At 44.0% G+C, this 22,725-nt stretch overlaps 1 protein-coding gene across 2 annotated transcripts in view; it reads right to left on the bottom strand.

Moving 5' to 3' along the window:
* UBE2R2 (ubiquitin conjugating enzyme E2 R2) overlaps nucleotides 1-21,778 on the bottom strand; it is a 53,536-nt gene extending 31,758 nt beyond the window's left edge. The window contains exons 1-2 of one of the 2 annotated variants that reach the window (XM_082337211.1): nucleotides 21,559-21,662; nucleotides 17,733-17,923 (exon numbers count right to left, since the gene is read on the bottom strand). In XM_082337211.1, the coding sequence (XP_082193337.1) occupies nucleotides 17,733-17,789 (57 nt within the window). In that variant the 5' untranslated portion in view covers nucleotides 17,790-17,923; nucleotides 21,559-21,662. Of the gene's footprint in view, nucleotides 1-17,732; nucleotides 17,924-21,558 lie in introns of both variants that reach the window. The other variant, XM_082337210.1, reaches the window with a different exon arrangement.
* Between the last annotated feature and the right edge of the window lie 947 nt (nucleotides 21,779-22,725).

Genomic DNA, 22,725 nt, shown 5'->3' with positions numbered 1-22,725 from the left:
AAAGCAGTATCCTTGTAAACTTTGTTACAGTCGTCCAGAAGAAATAATGATAGTCTCCACACTGCTACCTGATAAACTTCTATTGAACTAAGTTCAAAATATCTCTAGAAACCCAAACTTGCATCTATGTTTTTCCCATTAATGAAGATGCCCTCCTTCCCCAGCTATCTTTGAAGAACATCACGTATCTTCTCAGTATCAGGCTTGCTCACTACCCACATGCCTTCTCTCCACCGCTACAGACATTTGAAGCAGCAGCTATTACGATGCTCACGTGTACGGTTATGCTTGTGCACAAACTGCTGCAGTGTACCAACTGCTAATGGAAACAGCAAAGCACTGGAAGCTTAATACCAAAGAGTCCAAGAGCTTGTTTAGATTTATAGCCTTTAAAAAAAGTAAAGTCTAGCAGGTACCATAAGAGGAGCTAGCCAGCTGGACACAGAGCAGGACAGCTCAGGGTCCCAATTGAGCACCACAGTGAATGCGTTGTCACACTAGGACACAATCAACAATCAGAATTACTATGTCAAACAGATTATTAAGAACCAGATGAATAATGACAATGTGAGTAGCATTGTCACTGGCATCTGAACCCCCCAAAACTAAAAGTGCATAAACTGTTGTTTCCTACCTCTTACACTCAACTATGGGTCAGATAAATCCTCAGTATTATAGCTTAAGAAATACCTTAGCACCCAAACACTGTAAGCCCTAAGCAAGAAGTAAAGAACAAACCAGCACAAGTCACAGGAGATTCCTCCTGCCACCCCTCCTGGCACCACCATTTGTGCAGCCAGGTAATAAACTGGCCAGAAAGTCCCCCATTTTCAACTGGAATGGTTTATTTCGGAAGAAGTGACCACTTAGACCTTTATTTCTGGAGTTAAGTGTCAACAGTTTAGGCAAGACACACTTAGACCAGGCGGCCACTTGGTTCTTTCAATAAGTGTGGGATTGCATATGCAGGAAGAAATCCCAACCAGGAGCCTTGGCTTCCTACTGAAATCCTGCACAAATGCCTGATACCTTTCCTAGTAGAAAACTCATGACAGGACAATTTTGTATACTGTCAGTTGTGGTTTTAAGTGTTAATAATCTGTTGTTAATCTGAAAACTGCATACACGCACACATACATATACTCTACCAGTACTTTTCTACTCTGGGAAGGAAAAAAAAAAAAAAAAAAAAAAAAAAAAAACCACAAACCAAACCATAGCCAGGGTTTTCCTTCCTTTTGCATCCTAATACCTGAGCAATACCTTGGCAGCTGTAGCGCAGGAGGATGGCAGCAGGGAAAAATAATCTAAGCAAGTTAAATTAAGTGACCTACTTGCTCGTTTAGCAATAAAGATAGCCAACCCAGCAATTTTTGACCAGACTTGGTGATCACCTGATTTACAGTGTAGATTGTAAAATTATGACTTCAGCAGCACATGTACCTCTACGGAGCATGTCATTAACATCCCGTGTTTAACTTTTGGGGAGAGTGGAAGAAGCAAGCACTCACCAGAAGCCAGCTCTTACATAGCCTAGTTACAGCAGAAAAGTCACCCATTGCCACCCTTCAGAGTACACTGGGCTTTCAAGAGAGCTCTAATTTACTTATATTTGCATACCACAAGCTGTACAGTAACAATCACTTTTGCAGCCACAAACCCCTTATTGCATCTGTGGGCTGGGTTAACTTTGCAGGTTTGCGAGCACCTAGCAAGTCACAGCCTCATTGTACTGGACATTACACATGCAGTAACACATATCTCACCCCTAAAATACCCCAACAGCACTGACTGCCTCCTGCAAAAGGAAACAAGTTTCAAAATATGCTCTCTTACTCTTGCTACACAGAGATTAGCCTCATTTGAGCACCAGATAGTTTGCTGCTCAAGTTTGCCTTCAGTATTTTCAGTTAGCCTCTTCCCAACAGGGCATTTTTCAAAGTACGTACCACTGTATGAAAGCAGAAAAAGAAGAATTAGATGCTGAAACTAACATTGGACCACGACCTACCAAGTCAGTTCCAGGTACTTTAAAAAAAAAAAAAAAGGCACACCAAAACCAACTAAGGCTTTGTAAGGAAAAGTACTTTCTCCTGCTGGCAAGATGGCTTTTGTGCTAGAAGCAAATATACTGGCAGCTTTGCTGCAGATCCAGTATATTTTATGGCTTCAAAGTGTTTCAAAACAAATATCTGGAAGACATCTACATAATTAACTATTGTTTAGTGTTGCTCAGCAAAGTCATGTCATCTTTTCAAGATAGAAAGCCTGCAGAGATACAAAGGCTGAACACAGTGGCTGTTTACAGCCCGTATTAGCAGCAAGTGGGAGAGCATTTCAGGCTCAACAGTCCCAAGCTTCCTCAGAGGGAAAATCGAGGAGTCAGATGCTGGGGAAGTGACTTCAGGAGTATCCAAGCAATGACATACACAGCACAAGCTCCTTCGTCTTTGCTGCAATGCTGCCCAGCCTCTCAGGGTACTATGTCTGTGAACACCAGACTCCATATTTCACATAGGGCCATTTCACTAGCTGCAGCCATCAATATTAAAATGCTGTCATTCTCCTATCAGCAGGGGGAAAAAAAAAATTTCTCAGCAAATCCAAAGCAGGGTAACCCATACCGTGCACTAAGCCGTATGGGCTGCAGAGCTTACATTCACTGTGCAATCACTTCTGCACTGGGCATTGCAGCCTATATCGTAGGGGTTTTTTTATGCTTCTGCTCTAATCTCCAAAATAAATATACAAGGCAGCACATCTAATTATATCTAAGGTAACACATAGCTCATTTGCTTTTTTACTGTGAACAGATAGCTTTAAACACAGCTAGTGCAATATCAGATTAATGATCACGGAAGTCTGCATCACCAGTTCATTATCCTTACAGTTGAGTAGTTTAACACAAAAAGTCACAACAGCAAGATTTTTAATTTGCAAATTAAACACTGACTGATCTGACATTCTTGTACATGTTATCATAGGACATTAAAGTTGCTTCCAGTGTGAAATGATGTCTTTAAAATCACAGCTTCATCCAAGAGATAACTGACTACAGCAAACTAATGAGAAAATTTCACCAGAAAAACCTAAGAATATGCAAAAAAAGCCAGCCAACGACAAAGTGTTTATAAGGATGTATTTTAAAGTTACCTTACAGTTATCTTACAGTTACACTGAAAGACTTTCTCCCATAAATACATGACTAGGTGCTGAGCACAGAACAGGAACTCATTTAGGCTGCCTCCTTACCCCATATCTAACAAGTGTCCTCCAAAAAGACAAGAACAGAAGTTTAAACAAGAAAAAAAGGATCCTGCACTCCCCAGAAGAGATTAATTAATAGCTACTTACAAGTAGCTTATTCTTTGATTCTTCTGGACATTGCTAGACTAGGAATGACACGATAAGCATTGCATGACAAGTCTGGTGCTTGCAAAGTGCATCTCAGGAGCCAGTGCTGACTAAGGACCCACCCTGGGAAACTCCAGGTCTAAATCCAGATTCTCCACATGTTCCTTTTCAGTAGTGTTTGGTGGCCTGCCCAACAGAAGTGATAAGGAAGGAAATGCCTCGAAATGTCCTGATCACTGAACTCTGGGAATTTAATACTGAAGTCAAGGTTACATGCAGGTATGTGTATGAGACTGACTCAGAGCCTGAAATCCTGTGCATGACCACTTTTAACACACATTTGGTTCAGATGATTGTCCTATTTTCCTCAAAAAAAAAAAAGCTAAATTGGGACACGTTATTCAGTTAGCTAGCACTGGGGCATTTGGCCCAAAGGCACTTTAACTTGTATCCTCCACCTTCTGGGCTGATGCCCTACCCTAAAGGGCATTAAGCACAGCTCTCTTCAGCTTTCCCCTTGGCATCGGGCCACTACCCAGACAGGAATGCAAAAGTCCAAGCCAGAAAACAAAAGGAGCCTGACTGCTTAGAGCACAGAGCTTGGAAAAAGCTGTCAGGATTATAAATATTTCACACTGGAAAGTGAGCTGATAAACAGGAGCAACCTCTCCTTCCAGCTGAGCACCTTAGGCTACAGAGGCATGTCCCCTCACTGCTGGCTGTGTTTTGGCCCTACCCCACTACGCAGTCAAGAGCCCAGGAGGCAAAAGTTTCAACAAGGGGAAGGAAGGATTCCTCAGTATAAACTCACAGCCTGACTACTACATTACTCCAAAACAAAACAAAAAAGATATGGGCTTAGTCTCTTCAAGATGAAAAGGGAACTGAACCCATCTCCAAGCAATAAGCCAAGGCTGGCCAGTACTTTTGGCTGAGAGGCACATATTAAATTTCTTGCACAAGCCAAAGGCCCGAGGAAGGCACAGTTGCCCCCAGACAAGAGACGGCAGAACCCCTCCAAGTCCCACTACAAAGCTGGGCACTTAAAATAAGTGGGATGGCCCTTAACATCACTCTTCTGTACTGAAGTTGTCGACACTTCTGGCACCTCTGCACAATTTTAGTTCTTTACCCTACTTACCACAGATTGCTCTAGAACTGTGATAGAGTTACAAGGCAAGACTGTATGGGATAAAAATATTGCAACAAAAGCATAGCAGGGATTATTTAAGAAGCCTATATTATTCCTTAACTTTAAGAACTTTGACCTTGAGCAACCAAACTTGCCTAGAACAAATGCATCTGAGAAAGGAAGAACAAAGAATCAAAATCAAAGTGAAGGCCTCTCCAGTATCCTAGCAAAGCTGAACAACCTCCAGATCAAACATCCAAAATGTCTGAACAGCAACTACCATTCCTCCTTTATCATAGCCATGTGTAAGAACAGCACAGTTAAACTGAAAGTAGTAGAATGGGACCCAGCAAGGCAACTCACAAATTTGCATAAAAAGGGACACAGATGCTTTGTTTTCTTTGTGAATGTGAAGCTTCCTACAAAATACTCCACACTTTGGAAGAAGGCAACCAAGCACTCTTAGAAGCCTGCCATGTCAAGTGGCAACACAACACAAGAGCTTCGAAGACAAGCTCAAGCAAAGATCTGACCTCAGGGCTGGCAATCAGGCTGATGAGAGTATCCATCCCAACAAGTTTCCATTCTCTGTTCAGCGGTGGAAGTATTACCAACATAAAAGTGTAACGGGCCAACACAAACAAAATTTCAAAGGTTTGATCAAGAGTTAAACAATACACAAACCACCTGCATTTTGCCAATTATTGCTAAGCAACATTATGGCCAACAGTTTAGTAGAATTCAAAAGGGATTAGGCATTATATGGGTAATAAGAACATCCACAATTACATTAGCTAGGATAAAACAGTTTATAAAAGGATTAAAGGAATACCAAGCCTTGTGGCATGAGTCAGCCACCATATCATAGATAAATTGTTCTTTCTGATTGTTTTGCTTAGCGTAGAGCAGTAGAAACCATGCCCGTTGTTCTAGCAACTGTTAGCTAAGTTGCACCAAGGATCAGCCTACAGAAACCAAAATCAAACTAGATTTTACTTGCTCAGGTTCAAGCTTCTTGAGCGAGCTTCAACTGTATATTACATTTATCGTGGAACAAAAGCGACTCAGACTGAACTTTCACTGAGCTATATTCACAAATGCTTGCAATACATTAAACTGGAATTGAGACCTTTAAGTCACAGAAGTTGATGTGACTCACCCTCAAAGCCAGATCATCACAACGAAACACACAGACCATCACAATGAAACACCTAAGTAAGCAATTCTCTGCTGATTTCAGTAACCAGCTACTACCTGAAGCTAGAGGAGAAAAACCAAAGGTCTAACAACAGGCTTGCCCTGTCCTGTCCTAAAACAAATCAACCAGAGAACTGAGAACCTTCTCCGTTTGTTTGTCACCAGTGGTAGGACTACTCACGCATTTTAGAGTTTAACCACTTTGACCTCATACCTTGGACTCCAAGCTTTTGGCCCAGTGCAGGTCTGACAGAATAAAGATGTGCAGAAACCAAATATTTTTAGCAGCCTGCCTTCCTTGCACCTACAAAGAGCAGCTTAATTTGCCATGAGCCCCATGAAATGGCAGAGGGATTCAGACAAAGGAGCTACAATTACCAAGTCATCTCCAGCTGAAGTGTCAGCTACCATATGCTCTCTTCAGAAAACCCAGACTACTCATGTGCCTAGTTTATAAAGCTCCCTATATCAAGCTTCATTTTGACAAGAGGGTGGTTTTGATTGTACCAGGCCTTTTTGGAACTTTTAGCTGTTAAAATAGAGAAAGTAGACAAATAAAGAATGGCAGATCCAAACAGCAGAGTAGCCCACTGTAAGTACAGAATTCAAAGAGTTTACATCAGGTGATCCAGGTTTCACGCCATACTCCCTCACTTTTCTAATTAAATGTTCTTTGCCCATGATGGGAAATATATGGAAAATGTACCACTCTACTTCCAGAGGTGATATGTGAACCTTAATCTGCTGATCAGTGTCAGATCAAGTTTCAGAAGCCTTAAGAAGTCTAGGAAGTCCTATATCTGAGATTAGCACTTTCAGTGTAAGAACACCTTGAAGGGTCAGATGGAGATGTGAGACAGGTTAAAAGCTTGTAAGCCAGAAAGGTGGAAAAACCTAAATAGGTATTTTTGCCATTGCTCCTTCAGCAAAAGCTACTCACGAACAAAGAAAAAAAACACCCGACCATCAGTATCTTCATTACACCAGGGACTGCAATTTTTTACTTTAACATTTCAGTACTGCAGAAGCTGATGTCACTCGCCAAGGAAAACTTCCCTCTAATCTGGCAAGGCTTCAGAAGTCCAATTAACTATTAATTGTAACACTGGCTTACACTGCTAGTAGAGAAAGTTAGAAGATACTTTGCCTGGGCTAAAAAATGGGGCTAAGCAGAAATAGCCGGTCAAATGATTGAAGCTTTGAACGAAGTAACCAGAGCACCAAACTGGATCTGCATCACAAACATCAAATCTGCCTGGTATCCTGATCACTACCAGTGGAGCCGGGTAGCTTTTAAACATGCAGATAAAAAAAAAAAAATATATATATAGTAACTGTTCTTATATCTGTAGGGTAGGATTTTTCCTAGAAAAAAAAGGAAAAAACATCATAGGAAATTGATCCTACCACCAGTGTTCACCAGTTTCTGCCCTTTGCAGCAAGAAGTAGCTTATGAGTTTTCCACTTCCATTTCAACGAAGCTTTTGACCACAACTTTTCACAAGTTACTACACAAAGAGAAGCTCAGAAACGAGCAACTAGATAAGAGGCAGAAAGCGTACACTTCATCTTCTGTAACTTCTCTGAGCACCTGGTGTTCTGCTTAAGATTCAGTGCCTGTAGAAATACCTGTCATAGTTGGCAGTTACAAATATGCTTGTGGCAGCAGGAAACAATTGGCTCAAACTCCACTCATTTTATTCAGTCAGGCTTTCTCTGGGGTTTGTTTTTTGTGCCAACGTGAAAGAGGATTAAGTGCTCCATAAGGAAGGGAAAAGATTAAAACTTACTGGTTTTACCTACAGAACCAGAAAACAGCATGTGCAATCAAGATGAGCAAAACACACATGGTAAGATGTCTCAATTTCTCACCACGATAACCACTGCAATGGCCTAAAACAATCCCTGACACAGTTGTAGCTTCTGCAGTTTAGCTCGAACATAGAATACAATTCTCATACATATAACTGCTTGCATGCAGGGTTTACTTTGCACCGGCTTTTGCTGCAATATTTGTACGACTCCATCGAACACTGTGGGCTGCAAAACGAAGCGCTTCAGTAGTACCTGAATTCACACCACGTTCATCTGCCACTAGATTGGGAATGAATACACCCTGGGAGGTCAGTGTTTCTCCCCAAGGATCTTCCTCTGTGCAGCAAGAGGACAGCCAGACACGCTGTCATTACAAGAGGAGAACCATCAGGGTTGCATCACTCAAGAATCCCACCACTGAAAACAGCAACTTCTTATTGTAGTCAAATCAATTCCCTGTATAAACCTCAAGCTGCTCATTGCTCCTGGCTCTTCTGTCAACCCATAGCCATTTCTCAATCTTAACATTTGCTAGCTATTTTCCTAGAGATATTTAAGTGACTGCAGTTGCCAAGACAACTGCTTCATCAACAGCAGCACCTCAGCTCATCTATCTTGGGCTTCCCTTCCGTTCACCATGACTTCTAGGAAATCAGCTGCCAGAAACAGTCATTTTGAAATCTGGCTTTTTTTTTTTTTTTTTTTTTAACTTTTAGTAGCCTTTGAGATCTTCTGTCCTAAGAATCTCAAGTTCCTTTCATAGGAAGAGATTTGTTTCAATCATACCCTCAGAAGCGAGGCTTCCTATAAAGCTGGAAGTCTGACAGCTTAAATTCCGAGGCATTGAAGCAATGAAGGGGAAGATGCAATCACAGAGGTATACATCCAAACCATGTTTATGCACACCTATGCTGTCACTTCCAATAACTCACTCAAGTCTCCTTTTATTTTGTTTTCCGTTACCAAGGGAAGCAGAGAGTGACTCAATATTTCTTATATTATTATACTTATCAAACTCAGCTAGGCCTTGAAATGCATGCCCATATAGGTGTCTTTTTAAAAAACATCACAGACCTTCCACAAATAAATTAATAAGTGGATAATCCCCATAGCTATATGCATGTTTTAACAAAGTGAGGCTTAAGCTGTCAGACTCTCTTGCCATGGCAGCCATGAAACCTGGTGGCCAATTCAGCTGAGCTGTGCAAGCAGCTAAGTCCTCAGAAGATACAATACGGTTCCTAGGATTTTCACAACAGTAAAAGTACAGAAATAAGACCCTGCAGAGCACTCCCCTTCCGCCTGTCCAGCTATGTTAGACCCAAAAAAGAAAGCATCACAACTTCAACCACAACAAGAGCTTTGATCAGAATTTACGTCTTATAAAATATGGGATAAGCCAACAGAAGCAGTTAAGCCAGGTTTGTTTAAGTTCTACCACCAAAGCTACCAGCATCTTTGTACCGTCAGCGTTTGAAGCCATAGGAGAGCAGCTTCCCAAGCTTACGTCTTCATGGCCCTTGCTGCTGTGACTTACACACAGATTTACAGCTGCAACTGTACCAGCTTTGCATCCATTAGCGCGGATACCGGTAGTGGTCTAACTATGGCAACATGGGATTAAGCATGGGCTGCAAAACCAACTCGTAAGCTGGGTCAATTCACAACTGGTGTTAAATATCGTGCTGTTGCTACCAGACCACTACTGTGCTTGAGACAGGTCGAATGTGCCATTGCTGCAATGCAGACATACTTAAACACTATAAAATGATCTCAATGGTTTAGTACTGTGAACCTTGGTGCTTTGCCATGGTTCACATGGTGCCATTGGAGAAAACCCCAAGTATTCCTTTCACCATACCTATTAATACAAGGTTAACAAAACCAGAGCAGTGAAAGACCTTATATTCTCACTGAAACTCAAACTCCACATGGCAATCACATTAAGCTGTGACTAAATATTAGTTTAGCAAATAAGGATTATACAACAGCATTTTTCAATGCACTTACAATTAAATCAAAGAAGCCTCTAGCAGTTAGAAACACCAGCTTTCCTTATAAAAGGAAAGGTACTTGCAGGTCAGTTGTGCTGTAGTTTTCTATTTAAAGTGCTTGCTAAGTGTAGAATTTGGCTTTCTGCCCATGTGTTTTAAGCTCAGTGTTGTGGTATAGCCTGGGTAATTGCACTTTGGGTGACAAGCACAACAGAACTCAGACACACGTCAATAATATACTTTAAACCTCATCCTAACTTACTAGAACCAAATCTTGCCCTGCGAACACGCCAGCTCCACAAAGGACCACGCCAGGCCGTTTCCCTGGCTGTGCCACAGTGCCGTGAGCCATTTCACACTTCCACAAATCCCGCATGCCGGTTTCGCTACACTGACAGGCTTTATTTTGAACCTAATCTTCAAAGCACAGGAGAGAAGACCTGGGGTGGCTGTAGTAGAAGAGCACGGGAGCTGGAGCAATTAAGACAGTACAAGAAAGAAATCCCAGAGGTGGGAGGTAAAAAAGCTGGGTAGCTCTGAAATCAGTGCAGATTCCTCTGACATTTCAAACAGCAAGGCAGCCAAGGCATAGCTTTGCCTCCTCCGACGAGCAAGTTTACCCAGATTCTCCCCGATACACTCCTCCTGAGAATTATTTGTGAAGCCTGCATAGCATACGTCTCCCCCAGCAAGCCTACATGCCCAGGCCTTGACTTGATGGCTTTATCTTCAACACCAGGAATGCCCCCCTCCTCCCCCAGGTTAGAGTTACACAACTCCAGCTTTATTTTTTGCTCTTAGAGAATTGCTGCAGCTGCCTCACGGACAAAGTCTGTGCAGAGGAGTGTGACTTGTCAGTACATCAGGATCTGTGCTGGGGCGCTTCAGGAAACTGCTCAGGTTTTTATTTTTAAAAACCAGGAATAAGCAGAAGTTCTAATCCAAAAAATCTTTTTGCCTTTGTGCTTAAGCAGCCTGAAAGCTATCCACTTGACAATTTCTTCAGCTAGTCCAAATTTAAGTACTGTACTTGTAAACATACAAGTTGAATTTGTTTTGGAAGAAAGCTTTCCCATGTGCTATTTATAAGAAGCAAAATGCTTTCTACCTACAGATTTAGTCAACTATGCTATTATAAGATATACCCGTTTTATATAAAAATGTTAATTTATCCAGGATCATGAATACAAACCCATTACAGATAAGACTTAGTCCCTATCCTGTTCACTAAATTACACTGCCTCTTACTGTTGTCAAAGATTTTGGCCCTACCTTACATTCAATCAAAGCTGTACAAAGCCCCCATACTTCTACATGACTCTTCCAATCCTAGCCCTGTGTCCTTCAGATGAGCACCTCTTATGTTCACCAACAGATCTAGAACAATGCACTGCATTGGCTCTCTCATCCTGTTTGTGCAGCATCGGCAGACTGTTCTCGACAAGTGCCACGCTTCACCCACACAAAGGGCCTAACAGATGATGAATTCTGGATTGTGCATCCCTTTCACCCAGTCTAACATCGGATCATAGCAATTCGCATTCAGAGTAAATGTGACACAGCAATATTTAATAGCTTTACCAAACAAAGCTCAACTAAACAAGTACCGAAGAAAGCTTGTTGGCTGCTACCTAGCGGAAGACAGTATTTGGTTGACTATATGAGCCACCAGCAACAGATACAAACCTTCCTGGGAAGGAAGAAGCTGATTTCTCATAACTCTCTTATTTCAAGTTGACATCATCTAGTTATTAATCTGCAAATTAAGATGCAAATTCAACACGCCAACCAAGTGTTAACGGTAGGCTTTAGGCTCAGCCTGAATTTTGTCATCCTCGTTTTTTCTGCATTACTACAGTTGCACCAGTTATGTATCGCATAGAAGTAGTCTAACGACACTGAAGTCCCTTCCAAGAATAAGGAATCTCCTTCCCAGTGCCATCATTATGTTCATCTACCATAAAACACCTCCTTCATAGTAATTTTTTTTTTTTAACAGAAAGAGATTTAGAAGAGAGTTTAGATGACAACAATGCAAAGACCACTATTCATACAGAGTCTGTTCCAGGAAACATACTGTATCCATTCTGCTTTCTAGAGCAGAAAGTCACTGCTCTATACTTAACAAGATAAGGGAAGAAAAAACATAAAACTTATACCCCCAGCTATGAACTAATGCACGCTGAACAAAACAGGTAGGAGATCACAAATAAATTGGTGCATACAAGAGTTAAAGACACAGAACTGATGCAGCTTTCCAACACCTCAAGGCTTTCTTTCTATCCACTAACCTCCACTCAGAGCTTTGCTAATTTGCTGAAGTATAACTCACAGGCTCTCCCTAGCACCACCAGCAAGCTCACTTTTGTTTTACTGGCAGAAAAGAGCCATCATAGAAGTTTTGGCTAGGGGTAGGCAGGTCAAAAATACTTCACTGTTCTCTTGGAAACAGGTGAAAGTCATCCACATGCTCAGCAAAGCTGATAGCTGCAGAGGAGAAGATGAAACAGGATAAGGCTGAGACACCAGGAGCTCTAATCAGGTCACACATGGTGACCTTGTGTCAGCCTTCAGTCATGCCCCAAAGTAGTCAGTCCAGTGTAGGAAGAGTGATGAAGGAAGAGGGAGACACCTGAGATGGGCTTGGATTCCCAGAGACCCCAAGTTCGATGATGAGGCCTGGCAGCATCACAATGACAGGTCTCTTGTGGCCAAGCATACTACTAGAGCCTTCCTCCATGCCCCTGCCATTGCACAGAGCTGACCCCACAGCGGCATTACCTACCTGGACAGCAGGCAAGATCTCAAGTATGGTGCACGTGCTGAAGATTGCTGAAGATATCCCCATGTGACATTTCATTGCACCCCCAAGGCCTGGGAACAGGCAATGCCATGCTTTGGGATAGTTACTCACACCACTTACCCCAACCTGACCTGATCCACCACTTAACAACATGCCTACAACTCCCAGCAGGCAGCTCCCTGGCTAAAGCAGGCAGCACATACCTACAGCAGCCAGCCTAGCCATGGTCTCCATTGACACTACCATTAAGCAGCATGGCTTTTCACAGTTTTTGCTGATTGCCAGCGTGTTACTTAGTTGTCCCTTGCAGGCAAAATACAGTCCCTGGTTGAAGAAAGCAAGCATAAGCATATCACTCACACAAGAGACATGAACCAAACTGCACAACTAAATACTTGGTAGGCATGGGATAAGCCTGCAAATTGAATGAAACTTAACAGTGATTTGTCCAAGTTGAACATTAAGCAGGCTGCTTCAAATCAGCAAAATCAGAGTATCACCTCTAACAGCACTAGAAGCCAGGCTTGTTCCACAACATCCAGAAGAAAGTGGCCAAGACCAGCAGCCTTCTTACCCCATCCCTCCTTAGTAGCAGCCAATACAACAATTATCTCTTTCCAGCTGGAGAATAGCCATGGATGATATGGATTCAAGACCATGAACTCAGCTATTATAGCCATTTAAAACAGATCTCCAGAGTAACATGCCACAATGAGCCTGCCAAGGCTGGTCTTTAGCTCCTGATGAGTCGGCCCATAAACCTCCGACGGTCAAAACAAACTTCAGTATTACCAAATTTTCAAAAATAATCCAGCCAATTCCAAAATGTAAAAGCCCAAACGTTCACAGCCTCAGTGAAGTCTACCCCACCTATCCAGCTTTCCCAGCAGTGCAGCTATTGCTGTATTTCAAGCCAAAGGCAGCCAAGCGTCTTCCACACAAATGAAAGACTGCTAGGAGCAGGGAGGGAGGGAAAAATAAGTTAAACTTCACAGAAAGCATATTAGTCAAATTCTGAAGCACATAAGCTTTCAGGTTTCTGGCAGACACTGAGAAATGGAAATCATTCCATATGTTGGTCTCAAAACCTTCATTTTCATATGCTCCAATGGAGATCATACAGCAATATAAAATGCCTAGTTTCATTTAGAAGCTCTTTCAAAAAAAGAAGTGACAACAGGTCCTCTATAGAGAGTTGTTTAAACATGACTGTGGTTGTCTCAAGAGACAGCCACTTGACACTTATACAGGAGAAGAAACACTAAGTTTTCACCAAGAGTTGAGCCTCAATGCCTTTTTTTGCTTAGCATTTTGAGTAACATGGCCTCAAAAAAAAAAAATAGGTTAGGCAGAGATCTCACTGAAGTGGCAATATCATTAAGAATGACAAGGCCTTTTCTTTCCATCTTAACCGAAAAGTGCCATGCACCTCCATCTAAAACATTTGGGTTTGGGTATTTCGTTACCACATGAATGACAAATTAGAAGGGATTTAGATAATAGCTACAAGACACTTAAAAGGTACAGAAGAGACGTTAGCCTCTCAAGTTATACTGCTTAATGCACCACTGAAAGGCATTCAGCTACTAAGTGTGGGTACGGTTACTATCCTGCAAGAGAAGTAATCAGGAGCACTGAGATGAAATTCAGTTTTCTTCAATACATTATAAGAAGCCCATTCTTTTACTAAAGGTGAGTACTTTTAGAGACAGTTATTCTAGCCAAGATAAGCAAACACTTGCACACCAGGGTGGTTCAGGTCCATGAATTATAGGCTTATACGAGCAGACTTTATGCAAGAATAAATGCGTCTTCACAGACTGTATTGTAATTCAAAGCTAGTCCACTGCATGGCTTTTGTTTTGATAAGGCGAAAGAGGGTGCTGCAAAAGAGAATATTTCAGCCTTTGCCTAGGTCTGACAGCAAAAGGTTTCTAGCTGCCGAGATGTCTAAGGATTAATTTAAAAATCAAGAATTTTTGCACAATGGACAAGTGTCTATCGCACAAGAATCGACACAGGTGGCACAACTGGCTAAGCACTGGTCCTTACACTGTTCCAATACTCTGACAAAGGGTTTTGAATCTTAACCCCTCCAAATATTTTCCTACAACAAACATTAAAACATATGTTTTAAATACTTTAACTGGGATACATATCTTAACTTGGGGAGGAGTTGCATTGCTATTGAAAACATGTCCCTACTGCTCTCAACTTAAGTTTCATCTCCCAAGCAAAAGCCCTTTACCTGAATTTCTAAATTACTTGTATAATTTTAAGACAACAAAACACCAATGGGAACACATCATGTCATGCTTTTAGTACTAAAACCCTAAGGAGTAAGGCACAGCCTGCCTGCCAGGCAGCCTTCTCTTTGTTAATCACAAACACTATGGTATCTGAAAGTGTCACCCTCTTAAGACAGCCCCTTTACATTCCCCTTGTTCTCCAGGTGATAGCCTCAATTAAAAAAAAAAACCAAAACACACACCCAGGATGTCTTAAGGTCATATTTCTTCAAGTCAAGCAAGATTCCAAAATATCCTACACGTACCCCAGTTCAGTAGCTTTATCATTTTTCTCCTATTTGTGAGCCACCTTGGGCAAATATTTATGCACTTTAAATATTTCAAAAAATGTGGAGTTAGGCAATCAATCAATTTGGCTCATGTTGGCTACTAGTGCTTCAGAGGAGGGTACACAATGCCAAAGTCATTACTATTAAACTGGCCTGGTGAGACGAGACATTCTTGGTAAGTGACTACCACAAAAGCTTAGTAAGATTAACTGCGATTCCTCTAACTCATAATGCTGGATAAAACACTAAGGTTTTAAAAATGAAGCTACACTCTGGAAATAGCAAGCTAATTTTGTGCACGTGCCTATGTGTATGCACACATCTGATCACATGCAGCCCAAATTGTAAGAGGACCTGCTATATTATGAGTCACATAACCTCTAGTCCATCCACACTGCAGTCCATCTGTAACTCTGCTACATTTCCAACTTTAACTCAGTTGCACTTCAACATAAAATCTCCACTGTTTAGTCCATACTGTTCATTACTATGAACATCTGATGATGCCCATAAACTACACAGCCAAACTGCATGTCAAAGATCAGTGTTAAAGTTCTGCAATTGTTTTTTTTCTGGCATTTCCCACCCTCTAGATGCAAAATGAGCATTGTGCAGTAGACCTAAAGTGCTATTAAAGAGAAAATACCCAACGTGAATATATCACTGTGTAAAATAGCAGGCAGTGTAAGCATGACTTCAGAAACAGCGAGGTAAAAACATGTTTGAGCTTTTGAGAAGTTACAGATGTGATACAACACTCAGGCAGTGGCATAATATCACCATAATACCGGAGACCTTAAGGATTTACACAAAAAAATTAAAAAGAACACTTTTCTGACACTACAGAGTAAAAAAACTTCCACTAATTCCTATGATATGAACCAGATCTAAAGCTATCTACATGTTTTTAGTTACCATCTCTTAAAGAGACAGACAAGAAATTTCAAGAGGCACAGTTCTTTGCATTGTTATCCAAGAAAAAAAAAAATCATGTTCTATTTTACCTTATCCAAGGATCACTCTGTGCAAACTCATGGAAATAGAGCCAAACAATGGAAAAATTATGCAAACCAACAGTACTCAATCTTTCCAAATGGAACGCTTTGCATTTTTATTTTAATGGCAGAGGTGCGCTGTGCTACAGCTCTCCTCTTGCCATACAACAGGACCTAATTGCACATGATCTTGTATTTTCAGGCAGTATCAGAACTGGAAATCACTATCTGTGCTTCTTAGTATACACAATAACCCCACCTGGACCAGAGGAGACCTAGGGAAAGGACTGGGAGCTGGGTACCACCATTACCTTGCCCGTTTCCGAGGATAGACTGCTGTCCGAAACAGGCTATACGCTGGGTGAGTTGTCTGGGGGGTTCTGTGGGGCCCACAGGGATACTCATCCAAAAAAAACTATATGCAACAGCAGAGTGAGGGTCAATCAGGTATTCCCCAGGCCTGAGAGTCAGAGATCATAACAGTGCTTATGATCAGTGAACCAAGATCAGAAGTTTCTTGCCTCCCTGCTTGCAGATAGCTTAGCAGCTCTTTCGCTTTGGAAATAGCCTGCTCTGAACAGGAGCTCTTCAGACCCCGAGCAAGCAACTCCAGGCTCAATTCACCCGCAGTTCCGTATCCCTTCGCTGCATCAAACCTCTGCTTATTAGCATCAATGATACCTAAAGGCAACAAAAACAGAAAATTAAGTACACAGAGAGAAGCTCTGTAGCACCTTGCGACCCAGAAGCCTGCAGAAGGCAGCTTTTGTGCTGAGAGCACCACACATTTTTTCCTTGGCACCAAGGAATATTTTTGTGGAGTTAAATGTTCTACCAGTTACATAATTCTGAGTGTTTAAGAAACTTCTATTTGCTTAATTTTAAGCTCTCTGGGAAGTAGCCTACAATACCAAAATTTTAAACATCGTGCTCATTCTTGCCATCAGTTATCCGTAAGTAAGTTCCGTATCGATTTCCTGCTCTGAAAAAAATTATTCCCACATATTGCAAATTGCTTTGAAATCAAATCACTTGGAAGAAGCCGAGACCCAACAATGCAGAACTCTAAAGAGCACACGGTTAATGAGTTACAAAAAGCAAGGAAAACAATGCGTTGACAAGTATTTAGCCCCCAAATTACTTGAGAAAACTAATCATAATGCCCGGGTTTTCTTCCCCCTCCAACTTATGTGTCAAGACTTGCTCCTTCAAGTAGCAAAAATATCTTAGAAAATAAATTGCCTTAAGAACTATCAAATAGCAACTCTAACAATGCAGTTAATTTTTTTTGTTTCCTTTCATGTTAGGCATATTCATTTTCATCTACCCAGCCTAAATCACCTCTGAAGGAGCTTTTAATATTGACTCTTGCCCTACATTAAACATGCTTCTTGACCCAGCATACTTGGGCAAACCATGCTTCTGGGCAGTGCTATGTGTTTAATAATGAAGTTTCAATTTGTATAATTTCTCACTTGCACGTTCCCTGAAAGGTCAGCTCCCAGCACAAGAATACCATTCAACTATAAAAACGAGAAGAATTTCCTTTTTTAAAAACAATCAAAAGCTGCGACACTAAGGTGCAATTGCACCAAACACACAGAGCCTTGAGTAGGCCCTCAGGAAACACTTTCTAATAGTTCTCCAAGTATCCTGAAAACATCGCATCAAAGCACTGGGCAGAGGTTTATCAACCTCCAGGTTCCGAAGGCCCAAGCATCAAAGTAAGACACTGGATTTCAAGGCAGACAGAGAGACCGATCAACAGTCAGCTGAGATGGTGAAAGTTTCACCACGCACAACCCTCAGCCATTGAAACCTATCCCAACTAGCACCTCCCATCACCAGATTACAGCTTAATCACCTTTGTTGTGGTGGTCCCCATTTCAGGATCAGCTGCCAAAACTGAAGGTGAAGACATTCTCCTGCCCTGTAGCAAAGAACCCTTTCAGCTGAACAGAAGACGCCTATGGCATAAAGGTGGCATCGATGAACCGCTCACACGTAGTTCTGCAGATTACAGCACAATCTGGTTCTCTGCTGCTCAGACGCTGCCTGCAAAGCCAGAAAAACACATTCCCACCCTTTCCAGAGCAACTCAGAATGACCACATAGCCCAGCGGAGTCTGATCTAAAGACCTGTCTTATCACACCATGGCCTTCCCAGCCGACCTAAGAAAGAAGCAAGTGACATGGACATGAAGCCTTTCATTCTGAGAAAAATCTTCCCTTTGTCTCTCAGAAACACTCAATAACTGAATCAGCTGTGAGCAAATCAACATCTTCAACACACAAGGTCTACCCACCTTTCACCCTTACACAAACTATGAATAAGCCAGGGACCAAAAAATCAAGTTCATCTATTACAATCAAACACCTGTAGCCCAACACAACTGATTCTGCCAGAAACTTTACTTAAGCTGATAATTTCTTGCTGACAGCAGCTGAGGGACAGACATTTGCTCTTATCACTGGACCTCTTTGGAGGACTTAACATCACTGACCCTGCACTACTTTTGCCTTGCCAGCACGGAACGAGAGGTAACCAGTGCACGGAATAGCTCAACTCCTTCCTTGAGGGTGGTAATCTGGAACTTAAGCAAAGGGTTATCCAAAACATTATTCCCATTCATACTGCATAGCTACATAAAGTCACTAGAAAAGGCAAAGGTTGCTATAACCTCCACTGCAGATGTGCACCTTCAGCTGACCGTATCACAGGGGCGTGCGGCTCAGGACAGCTCCCACCCCTCGCTGAGACAAGCTGCTCTTCACAAAGTGGTTGCTTCTGAAGGCTGCTGCCCTTTCCATCTAGCTGCGAGGTCCTAACCTATGAAGTACTGCAGCAGATCTGAGCATGCTGTATTAGCTGATAAAATATGCTTAGATGCTGTGCTTGAATTTTTAAGAAGTCCCTAACTTTATTATAGCCAGCACTAAGGTATGGTAACCTACCATTTAAACAAACATTCAGGGGGACATGTTTTCTGCTTCAATTTAGCAAATGCTAGAGCTACAGGATTAGCAGCTGAAACCAGAATCTGTTGAAATGTTGAACGAGGTTTTAACAGCAGTAGCTCCTGTCAAGCAGGTGCAAAGAGAGCACTTTCCTCATTTCAGTTTATTCAGCTAGTTCAACAGCCTAGAGAGAAAGGTCGTATTTCTCCAAGAATAAACAAGGTGCCAAAAGCTGATGTTACCAGCTCCAAGAGCTCCATGAGCACAAATCAAGCGTTTGTATTCCCAATCAACCATCACTAACACTTTCTTTATTAAGGTCATATTAAACACAGGTTTTCCTCAAAATATTTATACTTGAGCTTAACTAGAAGCCTTTGTACTTTCCCTCCAGTTCCTACCCTCAAACCACACCTCAAGTGGAAGAAAGTTCCCAAACTCTCATCGCCACGAAGTTTAAAAAAAAAAATGTTGCATCCTGTAATTGCGTATTTCTAATCCTGCTTACCTCATCTTGGGAAACTAAAAATACAAAACAAGATGAAGCTAGGTATTTCATCAAGCCAAGAAACCTGAAAAATACATCAGATTCTGATCTGAACTGGTGCTCACTTTGCATATGCTATGAGCATATCACAGAAGTCACCCCACCAAATAAAGTTTAGGGTATTAATCGTATCACTAAACAAGTCAGTAAGCCAAGTCTAACACATCTAAAGGTTTGCCTGAAGGCCCAATACAAAGAAAGCCAAGAACATCACTTCTCGGGACAACAGGACTCCTCCCTAGGGACAGAATGAGGGTCTAAGACCACTTTTTCCAGTGGCTGAGAATTTACGATAACAAAAAAAAAAAAAAATCTAATGCTACCAAAACAAAAAAACCACCATGCACAGCTCCTCATGGAGGAAGGATGAGACAGAAACGACACATGACAGACATCAGCCATGCTGCTTGAAGGGAACCCATCTGCTGTGGAGGGGCAAAGGCATGGTGAAACCCTAGTCTCCCACTCTCAAAATAAGTATCACAGGATCGTTCAGAAGAATTGAGAAGAAAGGTATGACAGTTCAAGGACATCAAATACCAAAAAAGGTATCACTTTCATAATACTGTGGTAAGGCAGCTGGCAACCTTGCCTAAATCCACACTTGTTAACACACATCCCTGGATTATTTCACAGGCTGCTCCAGCTTCTTTCCAGGAACAATTACGAACATACGGTCCAGAGAGCTCCCCAGCCACACAAAAATATTTTGACCCATTGTGATTTCCTTGAAAAAAATGGATGAGTAATGTAAGTGCAGGAAGAGGTCGCCAAACCATTCGGATGTAAAAATGACCCAGTTACCAACCCAAGACCAGAGCGACTTCCTGAATAAGTAATAATGGAGGTGAGTCTAAGAATATACCTATCACACCTACATGAGTAAGCCGGCCAACTCATTACAAAAGGCAAGCCTTGTGCCAAAGCCTTCCCTTCCTTCAAAACAATGAGGCCAAACTGAGCGTGACTCAAATCTGTTATTCCCCAAGCTACAGGTTATTTTGGTTTTGTGGAACAAAGCTCTTAAACCTTGACCCAGAGAGGCCAAGGGGCACCGAAGATGCATGTTAGCCAGGCAAAGAAGTCATCCAAAAATTTTTTTCAGTTTGACAGAAGCCAAAGGGCATGAAATGGGAGATGCAGGAGCCACTACTAAAACGGTAACTCCTGGGAGAAGCAAGCTGAAGGAGACAATATTTTGCCAAAGACCAAGGGGACATAGAGTGCAAAGGGGCATGCCCAATGCAACACATCTTCTGCAGGCACCAAGGATTTTTAATTGCATCTTTTAAGAAAAATGTGCAATTCCTCCTCCAGTTGTTTTGAGAATTTAAGTCTGCTCCCTCCAGTTCCTTTCCAGGACAGCAGTGCCAGATTTCTTGCTTACTGTATTTAAAGAGGGGAAATAACAACCACAAAAGTTTTTTTGGATTAACAGGAAGGTTGAGAGAGGAATTGAAAGCATTTGTCTACCTTTACCAATTAAGTGTTGCCATAGCCCTTTGCAGGCTGCCCTCTGAAAGTCTGGAGAGGAAGAAAAACGGGGCGGGGGGGGCTGAAAAAAATGATCATGAAAACCAGTCCTGAAACACCATGAAGTTTTGAGGAAAACACAGCCTTTACCCTGAATTCGTCATCCCACACAGGATGCTCCTGCACAAGGAGCGAAGCGACCGAGAGAAGGCTGGGAAGCCCCTTCCCCTGCAACAAATACCCACGGACCAGAGCCAGGACAGCCTGGGGGTGGGAGGGGAGAATCTGCGCCCTGCCACGAGGCACCCGCCTTTCTTTGGGGTGAAAACGGTGAAATCGCAGAGCAGGGAGGGCTGCGGCGCGGCCCCCTCTCCCCTCCGCGCATCCCCGGGGAGAGGGGAGGGGAGGGGAGGTCCCGCAGGCCCCGGCCCCGCGGACCGTCCCCGGGCGGCGGGAGGGGAAGGGCAGCCGGCGGGGCACCACCTCCGGGCCCCGGGCCTCCCCTCCGCGCCCTCCCTCCCCCCGCAGGCCCCGACCCCCTCCCGCGGGGGGCGGAGGGGCCGACAGCGGCCGCGGGCCCGGGGCCCCTCCGAGCCCGACAAAGAGGCCCCGGCGGGCGGAGCGGAGCGGGGGGCGCAGGCCCCAGCGGCGGCTCCGCGGGACCACGGCGGCGGCGGGGGCGGGGGGGGGACGGGACACGGGAAGGCCGTACCTTGAAGTACCCGCCCTCGTAGAGGGTGTTGGGGGGCCCGAAGATCGCCACCTCCCAGTTGTAGAGGTCGGACTCGTCGACCAGGGTGATGCGGAAGCCCTCCACCGGCTCCTCCTGCAGCGACTTCAGCTCCAGCATCAGCGCCTTCTGCGAGCTGCTCATCTGCTGCTGGGCCATGGCGCGGCGCGGCCCCGCCGCCCACCCGCGCTCCCGCTGCCGCCGCCGCCGCCGCGCTGCCCCGCGGGCCCCCGCCCCTCCCCGCGCTGACGGCCGCCGCCGCCGCCGCCGCCACTTCCTTTTGTGACGGCGCCCGCTCGCCGCTGACCTCAGCGCGCCGCGCCGCGCCACGCCCCGCCGCACGCCACGCCCCTACCGGAGCGCTTAAAGGGGCAGCGCCCCCCGCGGCCGCAGCGCTTGCGTGCGGGTGGGCGAAGGAGGCGAGGCGCTGCGCTCGCCCCCGCCGGCCGGGCTGGCGTTCGCCTCCGCGGGGCGAAGGAGGAGCCCCGCGCTGGGCCGCGAGTGGGAGGGGGCGGTGCTGCGCGGAGGTCACGGGTGGGCACGGGCGGCCCGCGCCGCTGCCGGCGCCCACGGGCTAAAAAGGGGCGTTTTTGTACAAAGGGTGGGGTTTGAGGAGCGGCCCTGCGTGACCCAGCGTCCCCTGAACACCCCGCGGCAGCAAGAGGGGAGCAGGCAGCACCCCCCCCCCCCCCACGGGTGTTGTTTTCACGGACGTGCGAGGTGCCGCGGGCAGCAAACGCTGTTCCCATCCCTCCTCCCGTTCCCCCGCCCGGTTACGGCAGAAAAACGTTTGCAGAGGGCGGCGAGGTACATCGACCAGGGAACGTGGGCAAGCGCCTGTTCCTTAGCAAGTCTCCAACGAATAACATATCTATTATCCATTATAAAAATAAACGAAGAGAAGTAACACTTATCCGGGAGGAGGATAAACAGCGCAGCGCAACCCCAGGTGGTGCCAATCTGGGTTTCACCTCTGGAACCACCAATGCAGGCGAGGCCCGGCTGCCGGAGCAGCACCCGCTGCCGGCGTGCTTCCAACCCGGGCGTCTCACCTCAGCCGGGAGAGGAGAAATAATAAGGATGTAACGGCCCTGACAGAGAAACGCTGACGCGTATTCCTTGAATTAAAGAATTAATGTGGTTCTAACA

Source organism: Platalea leucorodia, assembly GCF_965183815.1.
Source record: "Platalea leucorodia genome assembly, chromosome: Z".
NCBI lineage: Eukaryota > Metazoa > Chordata > Aves > Pelecaniformes > Threskiornithidae > Platalea > Platalea leucorodia.
The sequence above is the reverse complement of the archived record's forward strand: the minus strand, read 5'-3'. Positions and strand labels throughout refer to the sequence as shown.